The sequence below is a fragment of the Leucoraja erinacea genome, chromosome 2 (assembly GCF_028641065.1).
Source record: "Leucoraja erinacea ecotype New England chromosome 2, Leri_hhj_1, whole genome shotgun sequence".
Classification (NCBI taxonomy): Eukaryota; Metazoa; Chordata; class Chondrichthyes; order Rajiformes; family Rajidae; genus Leucoraja; species Leucoraja erinaceus.
The window spans coordinates 26,868,233-26,890,608 of NC_073378.1; the positions used below are offsets into that span (position 1 = coordinate 26,868,233).

Genomic DNA, 22,376 nt, shown 5'->3' on the forward strand with positions numbered 1-22,376 from the left:
AAAGAGGGGGGGAGGGGAGAAGGTGGGAGAGGGGGGGGGGGGGGGGGGGGTAGGAGTGGAGACACTTTTAAGAATCCAGACATCTTTTAAAAAGCCAGAGATACACAGCTGTGAAGTTCGGCAGACATTTAACATTACCGGCCAGTTATCCTTGGTTCTGAAAACTACTGCTTACATTTTTTCCCCAATGAGCCAATGAAAATGACCAGTCAGCAAAGTCAATTAACAAAAACTACCTACGACTACCTCGACTACCTACAACGACATGGCGACCCCACTACAACTACACCTGCGACTTCAAAAGTATCGATTTTCTCCATGGGGACCAATTTTTGGTCGAAGAATATTTTTCAACATGTTGTAAGTTAATTGGCTTGGGTAAAAATTGTAAATTGTCCTGTGTGTGTGTGTGTGTAGGATAGTGCTCGTGTACAGGATGATCGCAGGGAGTTGCGGACTCGGTGGGCCGAAGGGCCTGTTTCCGCACTGTATCTCTAAAAGTCAAACAGAAAGGGTGACTGGGTATGGGGAGAAGGCATAGGGGAAGGAATGTGGTTGAGAGGGCAAGATAGATTAACCATGATTGGATGATGGAGTAGACTTGATGGGCCGAATGGCCTCATTCTGCTCCTATATCTTATGGACCAACATGGTATAGGTTTGTTTTTTTTTAATAGGTAAGGCTTTACGTAGACCCCTGTACCTGCAATGAAACATCACCTCAGGTTCTGAGATTTCCAACCTACTCCAGTACTTTTCTACATTTTTAATGATGGGAACAGCAAAAGAGATGCCTGCGTTGTTATGGAGCACTGGTACAAAAGGAAAGATTATTGTTTTGGACACTTTTGCTTCAACTTTCTGCAGTGTTAATTAAATAAGTGAGTTTTATCACGCCAATTTATATTATTTCCATTTTGTTGTTTAATTTGCAGTTAAGTATTAATTTGTACAATGATAATCAAGCGATCAGTTAAAAAATAATGTAATACATGAGACACAAGGAGCTAGTGCTCCAGCATTAATATTGTTGCTCAAGTTTCTAACAATGGAGTGGTTGGGCTTGTACACTCTGGAGTTTAGAAGTTTGAGAGGGGATCTTATTAAAACATATAAGATTATTAAGGGTTTGGACACGCTAGAGGCAGGAAACATGTTCCCGATGTTGGGGGGAGTCCAGAAATAGGGCCCACAGTTTAAGAATAAGGGGTAAGCCCTTTAGAACGGAGACGAGGAAACACTTTTTCTCACACTGAGTTATGAGTCTGTGGAATTTTCTGCATCAGAGGGCGGTGGAGGCCGGTTCTCTGGATACCTTTAAGAGAGAGCTAGATAGGGCTCTTAAAGATAGCGGAGTCGGGGGATATAGGGTGAAGGCAGGAACGGGGTATTGATTGTGGATGATCAGCCATGATCACATTGAATGGCGGTGCTGGCTTGAAGGGCCGAAGGACCTGTTTCCACACTGTATGCTTTTATGAGTACAGATTGTTCAGGAATTATTTGGGGGGCACGATGGCGCAGCAGTAGACTTGCTGCCTCACAGCGCCAGAAACCCAGGTTCGATCCCGACTACGGGTGTTGTCTTTACGGAGTTTGTACGTTCTCCCCATGACCTGCGTGGGTTTTCTCTGAGATCTTTGGTTTCCTCCCACACTTCAAAGACGTGCAGGTTGGTAGGTTAATTGGCTTGGTATGAAAGTAAATTGTCCCCAGTATGTGTAGGGTAGTGTTAATGTGCGGGGATTGCTGTTCGGTGGGCCGAAGGGCCTGTTTCCGTGCTGTATCCCTAAACTAAACTAAACTAATCAACTTGAATTCAAACATCTGCCATATTATTGAATGTTCAGGCATTTCTAGTTTATGTTCTCAGAAGCCGTGAATGTGGTTGGGAATTGTCACATTGTGTATTTCTAACGAGAGCCCATCTCATGATTGTATTTGAAATTTACCACTATTTATGTACTTTTTATGTGGTTTATATGTATATATTTTCAAAACAATGGATAATAAAAATAAGAAAACCTCCAAATGTATCTGTTTTTTATTTTAAACTCCCTTTATACTTAATACTGACTCAGTGCACTATTCCTATACACATGGAGTCACATGGATACAGTGTGGAATCAGGCCCCTCCGCGCAACTTGCCCACACCGGCCAACATGTCACAGCTACACTAGTCCCACCTGACTGCATTTCACCCATATCCCTCTAAACCTCCGGAAGTGGCGGAGCTGCCTTGCAGCTGCGGCTCGCGTGCAGTCCGTTTGTCTTTTCTTTTTTTTGTATTCTCTTATCCCGTGTTACAGTTTATTTCGGTTTATTTAGTTGTGGGGGGGTGGGTGTAACATTTTTTTTTTGTAACATTTTTTTTACTCTTCTTCTGGGGGGGGGGGGGGGGGGGGGGGGGTTGCGACGTTTCCTGCCGTATCCTCCAGGTCCGTCTGCGCTGAGGCCTATCGTGGAGCTGGCGGCCTCCAACTGCAACCGACCTCGAGGCTCCGGAGGCAGAGCCAGGACTTACCAACACGAGGGTGGCCGACTTCGGGGCTGTGGTTGCGGGGCGACCCAACTTCCGACCCGACTGGAGCCTCGGAGGCTTGGCCGCGGCCAGTGGACGACATTGTCGGGAGCTCACAGGTTGGTGACCTGTTTTTCCGGAGCTCCCGCACCAACAGCTGCGTCTGCCGGACTGGAGGGCGGCAGCTTCGAACGCCCCGGGCCGCGGAGTTTGAACCGGCCCGTTTGCGGAGCTCGGATTCAGCCGCGGGACTTGAACACCATCACCCGGCGGGGTCACAACATCGGAGGCCTGGATTGCCTCAGCGCAGAGGGAGAGCAAGGAGGGAAGAGACAATGACTTTGGGACTTTAAACTGTGTTGAGTGTTTGTTTTGTTATTTATTCTATGCTATAACTGCAGGCTAAACCATTTTGTTGTACTGAAAAGTGCAATGACAATAAAATTGAATCCAATCCAATCCAATCCAATCCAAACATGTCTTATTCATGTACCCAAGATAGACACAAAGACACAAGATAGACGCTGCGGTAACTCAGCGGGTCAGGCAGCATTTCCGGAGAACTTGGATAGGTGATGTATCGCAGTGCTGGAGTAACTCAGCGGGTCAGGCAGCATCTGTGGAGAACATGGATAGGTGACGTTTCACAGAGTGCTGGAGTAACTCAGTGGGTCAGGCAGCATCTCTGGAAAACATGGATAGGTGACGTTTCACAGAGTGCTGGAGTAACTCAGTGGGTCAGGCAGCATCTCTGGAAAACATGGATAGGTGACGTTTCACAGAGTGCTGGAGTAATTCAGCCGGGTATCGCCCGACTCAAGCTTCTACTTACGAGGGCCCCGGCCGGGCCCCGACTTCTACGCGGCGATCCGGGAGGTATCGAGACCGCGGCGTTTCAATAAAGGCCTCCGGCTGCATTCCCAGCCCACAACCGCAGCCCATCGGGAAGCATTCTGGCCACGCAGCCCGTCGGTAAGTTCTTCTCTGCACTCTCCAACTGTCTGATTAGCACGCAACAAGAGCCTTTTACTGTACCTTGATACACATGACAATAAACAAAACTAACCTGAACTTACAGTAACTGAACTAACTGAAGTAAACTGAATTAGACTAAACTGAAGTTGGTGCGACTGCAGTTAGCATATTATGTTCAGTTCTGGGCACCATGTTATCGGGAAGATGTTGTCAAGCTGGAAACGGTCCAGAAAAGATTTACGAGGATGTTGCCAGGACTAGAGGGTGTGAGCTACAGGGAGAGGTTGAGCAGGCTGGGTCTCTATTCCATGGAGTGCAGGAGGATGAGGGGTGATCTTAAAGAGGTGTATAAAATCATGAGAGGAATAGATCGGGTAGATACACAGAGTCTCTTGCCCAGAGTAGGGGAATCGAGGACCAGAGGACATGGGTTCAAGGTGAAGGGGAAAAGATTTAATAGGTATCTGAGGGGTAACTTTTTCACAATAAAGGGTGGGTGTATGGAACAAGCTGCCGGAGGAGGTAGTTGAGGTTGGGACTATCCCAATGTTTAAGAAGCAGTTCAACAGTACATGGATAGGACAGGTTTAGAGCGATATGGACCAAGTCCAGGCAAGTGGGACTAAAGTGTAGCTGGGACATGTTAGACGGTGTGGGGTGAGTTGGGCCAAAGGGTCTGTTTCCACACTATCAGTCTGTGACTCTATGAACTGAACTAAACTGGATTAAACTGAACGGAAGAAAACTAAAGTAAACAAATAGCTGAAGCACATGAACACTAAAGTAACATTACAATTTATCAACATTAAACGCACGTACCGTACAATGCCTGTTTGTAACTCCAGAGATTCTGTCACGACTGTCACTCTGACACGAAGTGATCACTGCGAACAAAATCAAATTGAAAGTGAAATCATCGGAAATTCGTAAATCCCCAGTCTGTAAATCCTGACCTCAAAGCCACAAGTGAACTTTACAAAGCTTCTGCCCCCTCCATCTACACCTCACGGCCAGCAGCACAATCAAGGACGAGGCACACCCCGGCCACTGCCTCTTCTCCCCTCTCCCGTCGGGCAAGAGGTACAGAAGTGTGAGAACGCACACACCCACAGATTTAGGGACAGTTTCTTCCCAGCTGTTATCAGGCAACTGAACCATCCCACCACTACCAGAAAGCAGTCCTGAACTACTATCTACCTCATTAGTGACCCTCGGTCTATCCTTGCTTGATTGGACTTTGCAGTGAACGTTATTCCCTTATCCTGTGTTTTTTTGCTGCTAGGGAAGTTGTAAACCACAAATAGCAAGAACTCAACAAAGTGAGTTTGTAGTTTACACCAGATTCAGTTGCTTTCAGTCACTTGCTATAGACAGAGGGTTCATGGTTTAAAAGAACAATCATTTAGTTCAGAGGTTTCCCAACCTTTTTGTCCCGTTTACCCCAGGCAACTTCAATAGCACATATCAATGTTATTTCACTTATTTATGAACAACTAATGATGAACAGATACCGGTGAACCAGAACCAAACACAGTCAGTCAATGAGAAAAAAACAGCACAAATCCAGAATCAACAAATTTACCCCCTGGGTGGGTGAAATTTACCCAGGTTGAGGCTGATAAATCCCCAGGGCCTGATGGTCTGCATCCCAGGGTACTTAAGGAAGTGGCTCTAGAAATCGTGGATGCATTGGTGATCATTTTCCAATGTTCTATAGACTCAGGATCGGTTCCTGTGGATTGGAGGGTAGCTAATGTTATCCCACTTTTTAAGAAAGGCAGGAGAGAGAAAATAGGGAATTATAGACCAGTTAGCTTGACATCGGTGGTGGAGAAGATGCTGGAGTCAATTATAAAAGATGAGATAGCCGAACATTTGGATAGCAGTAACAGGGTCGATCTGAGTCAGCATGGATTTACGAAGGGAAAAAGAGTTTATTGTCATGTGTCCCTGTATAGGACAATGAAATTCTTGCTTTGCTTAAGCACACAGAAAATAGTAGGCATTTACTACAAAACAGATAAATGTGTATATATAGCATGATATAAATATATACACACATGAATAAATAAACTGATAAAGTGCAAATAGCAGAAAGTGGTTTTTAATAATCAGAGTTTTGTCCGAGCCAGGTTTAATAGCCTGATAGCTGTGGGGAAGTAGCTATTCCTGAACCTGGTTGTTGCAGTCTTCAGGCTCCTGTACCTTCTACCTGAAGGTAGCAGGGAGATGAGTGTGTGGCCAGGATGGTGTGGGTCTTTGATGATACTGCCAGCCTTTTTGAGGCAGCGACTGCGATAAATCCCCTTGATGGAAGGAAGGTCAGAGCCGATGATGGACTAGGCAGTGTTTACTACTTTTTGTAGTCTTTTCCTCTCCAGGGCGCTCAAATTGCCGAACCAAGCCACGATGCAATCGGTCAGCATGCTCTCCACTGTGCACCTTTAGAAGTTAGAGAGAGTCTTCCTTGACAATCTGACTCTCCGTAATCTTCTCAGGAAGTAGACGCGCTGATGAGCTTTTTTGATAATTGCGTTAGTGTTCTCGGACCACGAAAGATCTTCAGAGATGTGCACGCCCAGGAATTTGAAGTTCTTGACCCTTTCAACCATCGACCCGTCGATATAAATGGGGCTGTGGGTCCCCCTCCTACTCCTTCCAAAGTCCACAATGAGTTCCTTGGTTTTGCTGGTGTTGAGGGCCAGGTTATTGCGCTGGCACCATATGGACAGTTGCTCGATCTCCCTTCTATATTCTGACTAATCCCCATCAGTGATACGCCCCACAACAGTGGTGTCGTCAGTGAACTTGATGATGGAGTCGCAGGTTGACTATTCATGGTTGACTAATCTTCTGGAATTTTTTGAAGATGTAACTAGGAAAATGGACAAGGGAGAGCCAGTGGATATAGTGTACCTGGACTTTCAGACATTTGATAAGGTCCCACATAGGAGATTAGTGGGCATATGGTATTGTGGGTAGAGTGCTGACATGGATAGAGAAGTGGTTGACAGACAGGAAACAAAGAGTAGGGATTAACGAGTCCCTTTCAGAATGGCAGGCAGTGACTAGTGGGGTACCGCAAGGCTCAGTGCTGGGGCCGCAGCTATTTACAATATACATCAATGATTTGGATGAAGGGATTAAAAGTAACATTAGCAAATTTGCAGATGACACAAAGCTGGGTGGCAGTGTGAACTGTGAGGAGTGAGGAGGATGCTATGAGAGTGCAGGGTGACTTGGACAGGTTGGGGGAATGGGCAGATGCATGGCAGATGAAGTCTAATGCAGATAAATGTTAGGTTATCTACTTTGGTTGCAAAAACAGGAAGGCAGATTACTATCTAAATGGCGTCAGGTTGGGAAAAGGGGAAGTACAACGGGATCTGGGGGTCCTTGTTCGTCAGTCTATGAAAGTAAGCATGCAGGTACAGCAGAAAGCGAATGGCATGTTGGACTTTATAACAAGAGGAATCGAGTATAGGAGCAAAGAGGTCCTTCTGCAGTTGTACAGAGCCCTAGTGAGACCACACCCGGAGTATTGTGTGCAGTTTTGGTCTCCTAATTTGAGGAAGGACTTTCTTGCTATTGAGGGAGTGCAGCGTAGGCTTACGAGGTTAATTCTCGGGATGGCGGGACTGTCATATGCTGATAGAATGGGGCAGCTGGGCTTGTACACTCTGGAGTTTAAAAGGATGATAGGGATCTCATTGAAACATATAAGATTGTTAAGGGTTTGGACACGCCAGAGGCAGGAAACATGTTCCCGATGTTGGGGGAGTCCAGAATGCACCTATTGTCTATTGAGATTTAGTTTATATAGACACAGAATGCTGGAGTAACTCAGCGGGTCAGGCAGCATCTGTGGAAAACATGGATAGGTGACGTTTCCTATTGGGACTCTTCAGATTGAGAGTCAGGGGAGATTGAAACGCGAGATACGAAAAGAACAAATGGATTAAAAGGTGTGAAAAGAACAAATCAAAGTCAACACCAACGACCAAAGAAAGGTGGAGCCCACAATGGTCCATTGCTAGCTGTGGAAAAGGTTGAAACTCGGCAGGACAATAGTGAAACTAGTAGGAGGACTACGGTCATGTTGGGACAGAGAGAAGATTCCCCATTTACTGTTGCCTCAGTTCCTCACTTGCATATGTGTGTTTAAGGATGTAAGGATCAGGTAGTAAATGGGGGAATTAGGGGAGGGCACCAGTAAGTGGGGGATGAGGGGAGGGCACCAGTAAATGGGAGGTGAGGGGAGGGCACCAGTAAATGGGGGAATTAGGGGAGGGCACCAGTAAGTGGGGGATGAGGGGAGGGCACCAGTAAATGGGGGAATTAGGGGAGGGCACCAGTAAATGGGGGGTGAGGGGAGGGCACCAGTAAATGGGGGGTGAGGGGATAACTAGGTAGCTGGCTAGACTGAACTACACACTAGATATAGATAGCTAGATCGCTAGCTAGATTGAGCAACATACTGGATAGCTAGATAGCTAGCTAGATGTCAGCTGCTCTACATCAGTGAGACCAAGCGCAGGCTTGGCGATCGTTTCGCCCAACACCTCCGCTTGGTTCGTAATAACCAACCTGTTATTGGTTCGTAATAACCAACCCGGTGGCTCAGCACTTCAACTCCCCCTCCCATTCCGAATCCGACCTTTCTGTCCTGAGCCTCCTCCATGGCCAGTGAGGACCACTGTAAATTGGAGGAGCAGCACCTCATATTTCGCTTGGGCAGTTTGCACCCCAGTGGTATGAACATTTCGCCAATATTCGCCAATTTCAGGTAGTCCCTACTTTCTCCTCCACTTCTCAGCTCTCCCTCAGCCCACTGGCTCCTCCTCTTCCTTTCTTCTCCCCCCCCCCCACCCCACCCACCCTCATATCAGTCTGAAGAAGGGTTTTGGCCCAAAATAGGGTTTTGGCCTATTTCCTTCGTTCCATGATGCTGCCTTACCCGCTGAGTTTCTCCAGCATTTTTGTCTACCTTAGACTGAGCTACATACTGGACAGCTAGATGGCTATATACTGGATAGCTAGATGGCTAGCTAAACTGAGCTACATACTGGATAGCTAGATAGATGACTGCATACTGGATAACTAGGCAGGTATCTGGACTGAGCTACATACTGGATAGCTCGGTAGATAGCTAGACTGAGCTACTCACCTGGCTAGCTAGGTAGCTAACTGGCTACATAGTATAACTAGGTAGCAGGCTAGATGGCTACGTACTGGATAGCTAGATAGCTAGCAAGACTGAGCCACATACTGGATAGCTGGGTATCTAGCTAGACTGAGCTACATACTGGATAACTAGGTAGCTAGCTAGACTGCACTACAAACAGGATAGCTAGATAGCAAGCTAGAAGGCTACATACTGGATAGCTAGATGGCTAGCTGGACTGAGCTACATACCGGATAACTATGTAGCTAGCTAGATGGCTACATACTGCATAGTAAGATAGCAAGTTTAAGAAAGAACTGTAGATGCTGATAAAATCGAAGGTAGATACAAAATGCTGGAGAAACTCAGCGGGTGAGGCAGCATCTATGGAGAGAAGGAATTGGCGAAGTTTCGGGTCGAGACCCTTCTTCAGACGGAGGGGGTAGGACAAAGTAGAAAGTGGGCGGAGACAGTGGGAGGACTGGGATGGGGAAGGAGAGATAGAGCAAGGGCTACCTGAAGTTATTGTAGTCAACTTTCTTACCACTGGGGTGTAAACTTCATAAGCGAAATACGAGGTGCTGTTTCTCCAATTTGCGCTGGGCTTCACTCTGACAATGGGGGAGGCCCAGGACAGAAAGGTCAGATTGGGAATGGGAGGGGGAGTTAGTGCTGGGCCATCGGGAGATCAGCTTGGCTAAGACGGACTGAGCGGAGGTGTTCAACGAAATTATCCCCGAGCCTGCCCTTGGTCTCGCCGAATTAGAGAAGTTGACAACTGGAACAGCGGATGCAGTAGATGAAGTTGGAGGAGGTGCAAGTGAACCTCTGCATCACTTGGAAAGACTGTATGGGTCCTTGGATGGAGTCGAGGGGGGAGGTAAAGGGACAGGTGTGCATCTCCTGCAGTTGCAGGGGAAAGTTACTGGGGAGGGGGGTGGTTTCGGTGGGAAGGGACGAGTTGACAAGGATGTTACGGAGGGAACGGTCTCTGCGGAAAGCAGAAATGGGTGGAGATGGGAAGATATGGCCAGTAGTGGGATCTATTTGGAGATGGCAAAAATGTTGGAGGATTATGTGCTGTATGTGATGGCTGATGGGGAGGAAGGCGAGGACAAGGGGGACCCTGTCCATCTTACAAATGGGGGAGGGGGAACAGAGCGGAGCTGCAGGATATCGAGGAGACCCCAGTGAGAGCCTCATCTATAATGGAAGAGGGGCATCCCCGTTCCCTAAAGCATGAGGACATCTCCGAAGCCCAAGTATGGAACATCTCGTCCTGGGCGCAGATGCGGCGTAGACGGAAGAATTTGGAGTAGGGGATAGAGTCTTTACAAGAAGAAGGGTGGGAAGAAGTGTAGTCCAGATAGCTGTGGGAATCAGTAGGTTTATAGTGAATATCGGTCAATAGTCTGTTTCCTGTGATGGAGACGGTGAGATCTAGAAACGGTAGGGAGATGTCGGGGATGGTCCAAGTGAATTTGAGTGCAGGATGGAAATCATTGGTTTCCTGGATGCAGATGCGGCGGAGACGGAAGAAGTTTCCTGGGCGCAGATGCGTCATAGACAGTGACCCAGCACTACAACTCCCCCCTCACATTTCCAATCTGACCTTTCTGCCCTGGGCCTCCTCCATTGTCAGTGAAGCCCAGTGCAAATTGGACGAACAGCACCTAATATTTCGCTTGGGTAGTTTACTCCCCAGCGGTATGAAAGTTGACTTCTCTAACTTCAGGTAGCCTTTGCTCTCTCTCTCCATCCCCTCACCCTTCCCAGTCCTCCCACTAGTCCCACTGTCTCCGCTCACTTTCTTTCTTTGTCCAACCCCCTCCCGACATCAGTCTGAAGAAGGGTCTCAACCCGAAACATCACCAATTCCTTCTCTCCATAGATGATGCCTCAATTGCTGAGTTTCTCCAGCATTTTGTGTCTAGCAAGATAGCTAGCTAAACTGAGCTAAATACCAGACTGAGCTACAAACTGGATAACTAGGCAGCTAGCTAGATAGCTACATATTGGATAGCTAGATATCTAGCTGGATGGTTACTTACTGGATAACTAGGTAGATAGCTAGACTGAGTTACATATCTGGATATGTACAGATGCTGCTGCACACGCTGAGTTTCTCCAGCATTTTTGTGTACCTTCGATCTTCCAGCATCTGCAGTTCCTTCTTGAACACTACATATCTGGACAGCTAGGTAGCTAGCTAGACTGAGCTACATAATAGATAACCAGGTATCCATCTAGACTGAGCTACATACTGGATAACTAGGTAGCTATCTTGACTGAGGTACATACTGGAGTCCCTCACCCTGAGCACAGGATCGCCCCAGGGTTGTGTCCTCAGCCCCCTATTGTACTCCCTGTACACACATGACTGTGTGGCTAGGTTCAGCTCCAATTCAATAATTAAGTTTGCTGATGACACTGTGGTGGTGGGCCTGATCTCAGACAACGATGAGAAGGCCTACCGGGAGGAGGTGGCTGATCTAGCACTCTGGTGTCAGGATAACAGCCTCCTCTTGAACATCAAAAAAACGAAGGAGCTGATCATGGACTTTAGGAGGGCACATCATCCGAGGACGTACACTCCATTGAGGATAAATGGGGATCCTGTGGATAGGGTGAACTGTTTTAAATATCTGGGAGTCCACATCTCTGAGGATATGACATGGGCATCACACGCCTCCGCACTCGTGAGTAAGGCAAGGCAGCGCCTTTACCACCTCAGGCAATTGAGGAAATTCAGAGTGTCTCCGAGGATCCTCCAGTGCTTCTACGCAGCGGCGGTGGAAAGCATCTTGTCCGGGAACATTACCATCTGGTTTGGGAATTGCTCTGCCAAGGACAAGAAGGCTCTGCAGAGAGTAGTGCGTTCGGCCGAACGCACTATGGGAACTTCACTCACCCCCCTGCAGGAACTATACAACAGGAGGTGCAACTCCAGAGCAAACAAAATCATGGGAGACCCCTTCCACCCCTGCAACGGACTGTTCCAGCTGCTACGGTCAGGCAAACGCCTCCGTTGCCATGCGGTGAGAACGGAGAGGTTGAGAAGGAGTTTCTTCCCAGAGGCAATTCGGACTGTAAACGCCTATCTCATCAGGGACTAACTCTACAGAACGTTTTTCCTTCCATTATTTATTATGTAAAAGAATATGTGTGTTATGATTGTGTTTATAATTTGTTTGGTTGTTTTGTTGTTTGTTGTACAAAAGTCCGCGAGCATTGCCACTTTCATTTCACTGCACATCTCGTATGTGACAAATAAACTTGACTTGACTTGACTTGACAATAGACAATAGGTGCCATTCGGCCCTTCGAGCCAGCACCACCATTCACTGTGATCATGGCTGATAATCCATGGCTGATTATCTGAATGGTGTCAAGAATAAGGGGTAAGCCATTTTGTACAGAGATGAGGAAAAACTTTTTCACATAGAGGGTTGTGAATCTGTGGAATTCTCTGCCTCAGAAGGCAGTGGAGGCCAATTCTCTGTATGCTTTCAAGAGAGAGCTTATGGGGAGAAGACAGGAATGAAAAACTCATGGCTGATCATCCACACACAGTACCCAGTTCCTACTTTTTCCCCATATCCCTTGACTTCGCGAGCTTTAAAAGCTCTATCTAGTCAAGGCACGAGCGAGTGTTGACCAAGCCGTCCCAGTTTGGGGGGTGACAGGTTTGGGGGGGTGTCTGGTGGGGGGGGGGGGGGTGTCTGGGGGATGTCTAGTCTGGGATGGGGGGGTGTTGTGTCTGGTCGGGGGGGGGGGGGGGGGGGTCTGGTCTGGGGAAAGGGGTGTCTAGTCTGGGGAGGGGCAGGGTATCTGGTCTGGGGGGGGGGGGGGAGTTGTCTCAGGGGGGTCTGGGGGTCCGGGGAAGGGGTTGTCTAGTCTGGGGAGGGTTGTCTGGTCTGGGGGGGGGGTTGTCTGCTGGTCTGGGGGGGGGGGTGTCTGTCTGTCTGGGGGGTTGGGGGGTGTCTGGTCTGGGGAGGGAGGGGGGTGAGGGAAAGGGGTTGTCTAGTCTGGGGAGGGAGGGGGGTGTCTGGTCCGGGAAGGAGGGCCGGGTGTCTGGTCTGGGGGGGGGGGGGGGGTTGTCTAGTCAGGGGGAAGGGGGTTGTCTAGTCTGGGGAGGGAGGGGGGTGTCTGGTCCGGGGGCGGCGCAAAACGCAGGCGATGTCTCACCTGCCGGCAGGCGGTGTCCGGAGGGATACTGCGCTCCACCACGAGGGCCGGGTGTGGCCGCCATCAGCGCAGCGAGGAGGCAGCCGCCGATGGCGATGATGAGGGGGAGGGGGAGGGGCCGCGCGCCCAACCGCCAGCGCCATTCAAACGGCGGTGACGCGGCCTCGCGCTCCCTCGCCCTCCCGCCGCGCGCACGCGCAGTGATCCCCGCCCACCGCCTCGCGCACGCGCAGTGGTCGCCGCCCGCATTAAGTGAAGGGTTTAATTGATTGTCAAACGTCCATTCTCTCACCTCCGGCGCATATGCATAGACACATGGAAGACCGGTGCATATGCATAGACACATGGAAGATCGGCGCATATGCATAGACACATGGCAGATCGGTGCAGGAGGAGGACGTTCGGCCCTTCGACCGTTCAGCTCGGGAACCCGAGTGTAGACATTGAAATCCCTTTCGAAATTCCGCCAACGCTCATCAAGGTCAGCATCGAAAACCAGGGGGGTCAGGGTTCTTAAACGATTGAGCCATAATAAAGTGGGAAGGAGGGGAAAAAAATTACTGGGGAATTAAAAGAATGGAAACCCGCTATAAACTGGGAGCAGAATGGGTCTCGTAACTCTTGACACCATGTAGAGCTATTGACACATACTCCAAGTAATGATCCAACAAGTTTATTGGCATATAATAAAGTTAGGCAACATGTTGACGTCACTGTAACTGCATCTCGACTGACCGCTAGTGTCTGGGAGCGTTAGTATAAATGGTGACTATAAGGTAAAAGGCGAGTGGGCAGGTGCTATAGACCTGCACGGGAAGGTAGACGCTACCGCCCCCACGAGTCTTGGGCAGATGGGGCTCGTCAGCCTGGGAAGGCAGTCCATCTAGGAGAGGGAAAACTGATTTAAAACCTCCACTGCCTTGTGGTAGCAATGTTACAAAATTTTGAGATTTTAAAAATCAAGTCTGTAATTTATCCCATCCGATAAAGCATAAAAAGAAGTTTAATTCGACACCTAATTCACTTTCATATCTTCAGTATTAAAAAGGTTATGGTCATTTTCATACTCGGAAATAAGCATCTGGTTCCTTATTGCTTTTTCATTGACTTAACTCAAAAGCTTTGACCGAGGACAGTCAAAAGCCCATAACTTTATTAAAAATTAAGAGAACTGAAAGAAATATTCAGTTATTGTGGATTGAAGCATTCTGAAATAAATGTGAAACAATCTTACTTAGATGACGAAATTAAAGCATATAATTAGTTGGTTACCTAATTGTAGCTAATTATAAAATTCAATGACTAGATCTAAACATCTATCAATTTCTTAAGAATAGATGACCATTTTTAAATAGCCTAAGTGTCCAAATAACATTTGCACAATAATTCACAATATAACATAATTTTAAAATCTCATTGTCATGGATTTATAGGCCAAATGGAAGGAATTTAATGTTTAATACCTGTAAATTAATGGCCATTTAAATCATCTTGCGAGTGAGTTTTTCTGGAATGCGATCCATTGGAACGTCGTGGTGAATTTAAACACCATATCGTCAGGAAAAATACTGCCGGTTCGTATGGGGAAAAAATCACCGTTTCGCAACGTAAAATGTGAATTAAAGCCATGTTAAGGAGCACTTTTATACATAAAATAAACGGCTTCCCTTTACCTGTCCCGTACCTGAAATCCGGCCTCGTTGTCGGCGTTGACGGCTTTAGAAGCTGATTTTAAAATTATTCCAGCGCTGAACTTGTCGGGCGATTAAAAAAAAAAATACACGGAAATTCCGTCGGAACAATTCTTAAGGAAAAGCTTGCACTCCCAACAATATATAATCCAGGACAAGGTAGGAAAAAACGCGTTTTAACCCCGCCCCCCCTCAAAGGCGCCAAAATCGCGCACACGGCAAGTGGCAGAACTGCAGCGCCGCTGAAGTTGAGTTTTGTAACATACCTATAAACTGGGAGCAGAATGGGTATGGAAACTCTGACACCATGTAGAGCTATATTCCAAGTAATGATCCAACAAGTTTATTGGCATATAATAAAGTTATACAACATGTTGACGTCACTGTAACTGCATCTCAACTGACCGCTAGTGCCTGGGAGCGTTAGTATAAATGGTGACTATAAGGTAAAAGGCTGTGAGCAGGTGCTATAGACCTGTACGGGAAGGTAGACGCTCCTGCCCCCACGAGTCTCGGGCTGATGGGGCTCGTCAGCCTGGGAAGGCAATCCATCTAGGAGAGGGACAACTCTTATTTAAAACCTCCACTGCCTTGTGGCCATATCCAGTCATGGAAAAGGCTCCAGGAGTAAACCTCAAGAAAAATCCGGAGTCCCTAAGGCAGTTTGTCGTTGGCAGCTCCTTCCTGCGACAGCGCTGGTGCCAAACTGTAACGGTCCTTTGGATCGATCAGCGATGTGGAGAGGGGGGACGTGCTGCATGGCCAACAGCCTGTCCTTCATATGACATCGCCCAGGCTTGCATCCGACCACACATCACCTGCAAACTAGGATGCATCACCCATGGTCAGTCATGACCGAGAGGGGCCCTAGTACTACTGCCCGGACTGGATTATGGATCTAAATGGAGTGTAACATATGTGTGTTAGTATTGGTGAACATATAGCTAGAGCACATCTGCATCTTTCCTCTTTAAGAAAATAACGTTACTACGAATATATATGTGAGTGTGGGGCGGTACCTGGTGGCTAGCCATGGGTAGCGAACCCTCGGCTCAGGAGGGAGGAGTTGAGCGTCTCAGAGTGGGAGGCGTTGGGTCATGGGATCTGAACCGGGGTAATTAAGGTCGGGTCACGCCCGGTCAAGGGGTTGGAGTTGGAAGCCGCACAGTGACAGTAATAAACACCCTTTTCGTTCAGACAACTCGTTTCCGCCTCATTCTTGGCTGGACTCCTGGAGTCCCCGCACCATGAGTACATCTAATCGTTTAACTGGCGTCCATAAGAATAGGCAGTCACTTCAACACTTGTGCAGGTTAAGCATAGTCCCCTAGGGTGGGAGATTGCAACCTTCACGTGGTCCGCCCTGTTTCGACAAATGCAATCAACCGGGCATGCACAATCAAATAAGATCAAATAGAACAAGTTGTCCTACAACTTTAGGCTTTGCACGCCATATGCAAGAAGAAGCATAGACCCCGTATCTAAGGGTAGGTTTACAAATGCGACCCGCACACAAGTTCGCATCTCCATCCTTCGCCGGCGAAGACTGTGAGACCGGGCACTGTCGGAGCACCAGAGATCTGTGAGACGGCTGATGTGAGACTGGAGGCCGGTACACCGACCATGGTGACGAATAGGCAAGATACATGCCGGGCGCAGACTCCGCAAGTGGGCGCCGGGCCAGGGAAGAGGGATGCAGGTACAGCAGGCAGTGAAGAAAGCGAATGGCATGTTGGCCTTTATAACAAGAAGTTGAGTATAGGAGCAAACAGGTCCTTCTGCAGTTGTACAGGGCCCTAGCGAGACCACACCTGAAGTATTGTGTGCAGTTTTGGTCCCCTAATTTGAGGAAGGACATTCTTGCTATTGAGGGAGTGCAGCGTAGGTTCACAAGGCTAATTCCCGGGATGGCGGGATTGTCATATGTTGATGGAATGGAGCGGCTGGGCTTGTATACCCTGGAGTTTAGAAGGATGAGAGGGTGTCTCATTGAAACATATAAGATTGTTAAGGGTTGGGACATGCTAGAGGCAGGAAACATGTTCGCCATGTTGGGGGAGTCCAGACCAGGGGCCACAGTTTAAGAATAAGGGGTAAGCCATTTAGAACGGAGACGAGGAATCACTTTTTCTCACAGAGAGTTGTGAGTCTGTGGAATTCTCTGCCTCAGAGGGCGGTGGAGGCAGGTTCTCTGGATGCTTTCAACAGAGAGCTAGATAGGGCTCTTAAAGATAGCGGAGTCAGGGGATATGGGGAGAAGGCAGGAACGGGGTACTGATTGGGGATGATCAGCCATGATCACATTGAATGGCAGTGCTGGCTCGAAGGGCCGAATGGCCTACTCCTGCACCAATTGTCTATTCTCCAGACATGCTGGCTGACTGGCTGAGTTACTCCAGCACTCTGTGAAACGTCACCTATCAATGTTCTACAGAGATGCTGTCACGGTGGCCTTACAACAAAATGCAGCGCCAGAGACCCGGGTTCGATCCCGACTACGGGTGCTGTCTGTATGGAGTTTGTACGCTCTCCCCTTAATCTGCGTGGGTTTTCTCAGAGATCTTCGGTTTCCTCCCACACTCCAAAGCGCGCAGGTTAATTGGCTTGATAAAAAATGTAAAAATTGTCGAAGTTGGCGATAGAGAGTGGTGAATCTCTGGAATTCTCTGCCACAGAATGTAGTGGAGGCCAGTTCATTGGCTATATTTAAGAGGGAGTTAGATGTGGCCCTTGTGGCTGAAGGGATTAGGGGGTATGGATAGAAGGCAGGTACAAGATACTGATTTGGATGATCAGCCATGATCATATTGAATGGTTCGAAGCAAAGATCTCTGCTATAGGATCTTTGGTTCGAAGGGCCGAATGGCCTACTCCTGCACCTATTTTCTATGTTTCTATATGCAGAGTACTGCCCTGCTGACTACAAAATTCAGAAGGTTCAGCCTGACCCTATCTTCGGTGTAAACCGGCACCTGCAGTTCCTTCCTACACAATGACAGTGAAACTAGTACAACTACCAGGGTTGGGGGTGGGGAGAGAGGGGATGCAATTGGGGTTGAAGTTGGAGAAGTCAATGTTTTGCAGCCAGTTTGCAAGCATTGACCCGGGGATTGTGATTGACAGGCGCTGCAGCGCTGGCCCGGGGCAGGTTTGCACAGGGGGAATGCTGCAAAGGCTGCAAGGAGATGCAAGCGGCTGCAGGAAGTGACAAGCGAAGATCCTATAGGATCTTTGGTTACAGAGTTGCAAGCTGCTATAAGATCTTTGGTTGCAAGCTACTGCAGGAAGTTGTAGAAAACCCAAGAGGCTGCAGGGAGCAGCAAAGAGCCGCAGGAAGTCTTTGGTTGGTTGCAAGCAACTGCAGGAGGCTGCAGGGAGCTGTAAGGCTGCTGGGAGCAGCAAGCGGCTGTCGGAAGCTGCAAACAGCTGCAGGCGGCCATGGCTGCAGCGGCGGGCGGCATGCTGTCGGTGCACGGCTTCAGCGAGCAGCTGTGCGGCGTGTCTGTGCATTTCCACCTCCTCACCATGTCGGGCAGCTTCTTGCTGTGGGTGGGCGCCGCCCCCACCCCCTCCCTCTCCAACCTGGCCGTCGCCATGTGCACCAGGGACTGGTGAGTGAATGCAGGGGACCGCCGGTGATGCACGGTTCAACAATGCTGTATTGTGCCCCAATGCTGCACGCCACCCCCCCCCCCCCCCCCCCCCAATGCTGCAACGGTGCCGGTCCCCCCCAATGCTGCACGGTGCGACAATGCTCCTGTGCTGCAAGAGGAGATGCTGTAAGCGGTCTGCAAGCGTCAATGCTACAATGGGAGTGGCTACAGACGTGAGCGTTGCACTGACGGTCGCTGCAGGTTTCTTGCAGGCGTCAATATTGCAATCGGACAAGCTGCAGGCAGCTTGCAAACTGTTCGTGCCACCAAAGTGGATAACCTCACATTTATCCACATTTGGGCTCTGTTTAATGACGTTTCCACCATGGCCATAGTTTGCAGAGTTACAGGGAGTGATTGGATAGACAGATACCTTTAAGGCCCTGTCCCACTTAACGTCCTTGGCTCGCAAATTACGCGACCTCGTGGTCGCTTGAGGCGTACGGTCACTGTGTGGCTGCGCGGGGCCGGTCCCACTTAGAAGCACGGAGGGGTATGGAGTTGTGCGGGGCTGGTCCTGACATCGCGCGAGGCTTCGAAATTCTTGCAGTGAACTAAATCTTTGCGTGCCACCGGCCTGTCACGTAACTGACGGCCAAAGTGGGACAGGCCCAAGACCCTGGTGCGACGCAACGTCTCACCTCCAACAGCAGCAGAAGCAGCAAACGATCGCCAAGCTCGGCCTGGGGCTCACGGCCGTTGCGGATCCAGATCCGCTCCCACTCCTACTCCCAGAGCAGGGCCAAGAAAATTGAAGATAGACACAAAATGCTGGAGTAACACAGCAGGACCGGCAGCATCTATGGAGAGAAGCAATGGGTGACGTTTCGGGTCAAGACCCTTCTTTTCAGACTGAAGAAGGGTCTTGACACGAAACATCACCCATTGCTTCTCTCCAGAGATGCTGCCGGTCCCGCTGAGTTACTCCAGCATTTTGTGTCCATCTTCAAATGACGTCGCGCGCTTCAGACGGCTGTGCGGGCGCATGAAGTCGCGCGGGACCGGCGCTCGACCATCTTGGCTCAACTCGACCACGAGGTCGCGTAATTTGCGTGCCAAGGACACGCAAGTGGGACAGGGGCTTTATTCTTTTGAACATAGGAAGCTGATTGATTGATAAGGTCCCACATAGGAGATTAGTGGGCAAAATTAGGGCACTTGGTATTAGGGATAGGGTGCTGACATGGATAGAAAATTGGTTGGCAGACAGGAAACAAAGAGTAGGAATTAACGGGTCCCATTCAGAATGGCAGGCAGTCACTAGTGGGGTACCACAAGGCTCGGTGCTGGGACCGCAGCTATTCACAATATACATCAATGATTTGGATGAAGGGATTCAAAGTAACGTTAGCAAATTTGCAGATGACACAAAGCTGGGTGGCAGTGTGAACTGTGAGGAGGATGCTATGAGAATGCAGGGTGACCTGGACAGGTTGGGGGAGTGGGCAGATGCATGGCAGATGAAGTTTAATGTGGATATATGTGAGGTTATCCACTTTGGTAGCAAAAACAGGAAGGCAGATTATTATCTAAATGGCGTCAAGTTGGGAAAATGAGAAGTACAACGGGATCTGGGGAGGTCCTTGTACATCAGTCTATGAAAGTAAGCATGCAGGTACAGCAGGCAGTGAAAAAAGTAATGGCATGTTGGCCTTTATCACAAGAGGAGTCGAGTATAGGAGCAAAGAGGTCCTTCTGCAGTTGTACAGAGCCCTAGTGAGACCTGGAGTATTGTGTGCAGTTTTGGTCCCCTAATTTGAGGAAGGACATTCTTGCTATTGAGGAAGTGCAGCGTAGGTTTACAAGGTTAATTCCCGAGATGGCGGGACTGTCATATGCTGAGAGAATGGAGCAACTAGGCTTGTACACTCTGGAGTTTAGAAGGATGAGAGAGTATCTTATTGAAACATATAAGATTGTTAAAGGTTTGGACACGCTAGAGGCGGGAAACGTGTTCCCAATGTTTGGGGAGACCAGAACCAGGGGCCACAGTTTAGGAATAAGGAGTAAGCCATTTAGAACGGAGATGAGGAAACACTTTTTCACCCAGAGAGTTGTGAGTCTGTGGAATTCTCTGCCTCAGAGGGTGGTGGAGGCAGGTTCTCTGGTTACTTTCAAGAGAGAGCGAGATAGGGCTCTTAAAGGTAGCGGAGTCAGGGGATATGGGGAGAAGGCAGGAACGGGGTACTGATTGTGGATGATCAGCCATGATCACATTGAATGGCGGTGCTGGCTCGAGGGGCCAAATGCAGTGAACGATACTCCTGCATCTATTGTCTATTATCTGTGGCATAGTGGTGCTGCGATGGAGATACTGCCTTGCAGCGCCAGCTTTCCTCCTGCACTCCAAATACGTGCAGGTTTGTAGGTTAACTGGCTTGGTGTGTGTGTGTGTGTAGGATAGTGTTAATGTGCAGGGATCGCTGGTCGGCGCGGACTCGGTGGGCCGAAGGGCCCGTTTCTGCGCTGCGTCTCTAAAACTAAACTAAATCCACACAGACATCACCCAACTAAACGAGGAGGAATTGCTTTAGCCGGAGGGTGGTGATTTTTTAAGGTTTAGAGATACAGCGCTGTAAGGCAGCAACTCTACCGCTGCGCCACCGTGCCGAACACTACTGTCATTGCCACAGAAGGCGGTGGAGGCCAAGTCAATGGTTATTTTTAAGAGAGAGCTAGATTTCATGAGTTAGATTCAGCTCTTCGAGCTGAAGAAATCAAGGGATAAGGGGGAATAAGCTGGAACGGGGTACTGATTTTAGACAATCAGCCACGATCGTATTGAATGGCGTTGCTGGCTCGACAGGTAGACGGGTTCCAGATGGGGAGAAGGCAGGAGAATGGGGTTAGGAGGGAGAGATAGATCAGCCATGATTGAATGGCGGAGTAGACTTGATGGGCCGAATGGCCTAATTCTGCTCCTATCACTTCTGAACTAATGACCATAACGCGTGCTTCTGATTTGCAGGACCCGACTCCAGTGTCGTCATTAATCCTCGGTGATGCCTCTGAGACAACGCCCACCTCAATCGCTCAAAGACTCGGTAAGAGAAGGCGTACATTCTCTTTAGTCATAGAGTGATACAGCATGGGAGTGCAGCGTAGGTTCACCAGGTGAAAGGCCTACTCCTGCACTTGTTTTCTATGAGAACATGGATAGGTGACGTTTCAGAGTGCTGGAGTAACTCAGCAGGTCCGGCAGCACCTATGGAGAACATGGATAGGTGACGTTTCAGAGTGCTGGAGTAACTCAGCAGGTCCGGTAGCATCTATGGAGAACATGGATAGGTGACGTTTCACAGAGTGCTGGAGTAACTCAGCGGGACTGGTAGCATCTCTGGAGAACATGGATAGGTGACGTTTCGGGGCGGGATTCTTGTTAAGACTGATGAAAGGTTATTGGTGTGAAACGCTGAATGTATCTCCCTCTCCTCAGACGCTACTCCAAGCACCTTCTGTTTCCCTTTGAACTTCTGCAGGATTTTAGAGTGATACAGTGGAAACAGGCCCTTTTACCCAACTTGCCCACGCCGGCCAACATGTCCCACCTGCCTGTGTTTGGCCCGTACCCCTCCAAACCTATCGTATCCACGTACCTGTCTATTGTTGTCTTGTGAGCGTTATTTTGAAAAATAGCTAAACATTTTACTCTGTGTTAAATACAGCAAAGAAGACGGGGAAACAAGTGTTTGTGAGTTACAACCTACCCAGCTCCAACACCTCTCTCTCCCTGGAAGTGGAAAACAGAATCAAACAGGAAATGGAAAAAAATCCAGATAAATTCTAAGAGTGTTTTTATTATATTTTTTAAAGCTATCTTGATTAATAAAATATTTGAAAAATACCTACCTCCTTTTGCTGAATTGTTCATAAGGTCATAAGTGATAGGAGTAGAATTAGGCCATTCGGCCCATCAAGTCTACTCCGCCATCCAATCATGGCTGATCTATCTCTCCTTCCCAACCCCGTTCTCCTGCCCTCTCCCCATAACCTCTGACACCCGCACTAATCAAGAATCTATTTGTCTTCATTCTGCCTTAGAAATATCCACTGACGGCCTCCACAGCCTTCTGTGGCAAAGAACCTCACAGATTCACCACCCTCTGACTAAAGAAGTTCCCTTCAACTCCTTCCTAAAAGAACGTCCTTTGATTCTGAGGCTGTGCCCTCTGGTCCTGGACTC

The 22,376-nt window shown here is 48.7% G+C and overlaps 1 protein-coding gene across 1 annotated transcript; it reads left to right on the plus strand.

The window, feature by feature from the left end:
* The first annotated feature begins 17,751 nt into the window (after window positions 1-17,751).
* Window positions 17,752-22,037, plus strand: psmg4 (proteasome (prosome, macropain) assembly chaperone 4). The gene is given in 3 exon segments (XM_055653645.1): window positions 17,752-18,155; window positions 21,162-21,237; window positions 21,859-22,037. Coding segments are annotated over 3 exon segments (375 nt in total). The 5' UTR covers window positions 17,752-17,978; the 3' UTR covers window positions 21,981-22,037.
* The last annotated feature ends 339 nt before the right edge of the window (window positions 22,038-22,376 follow it).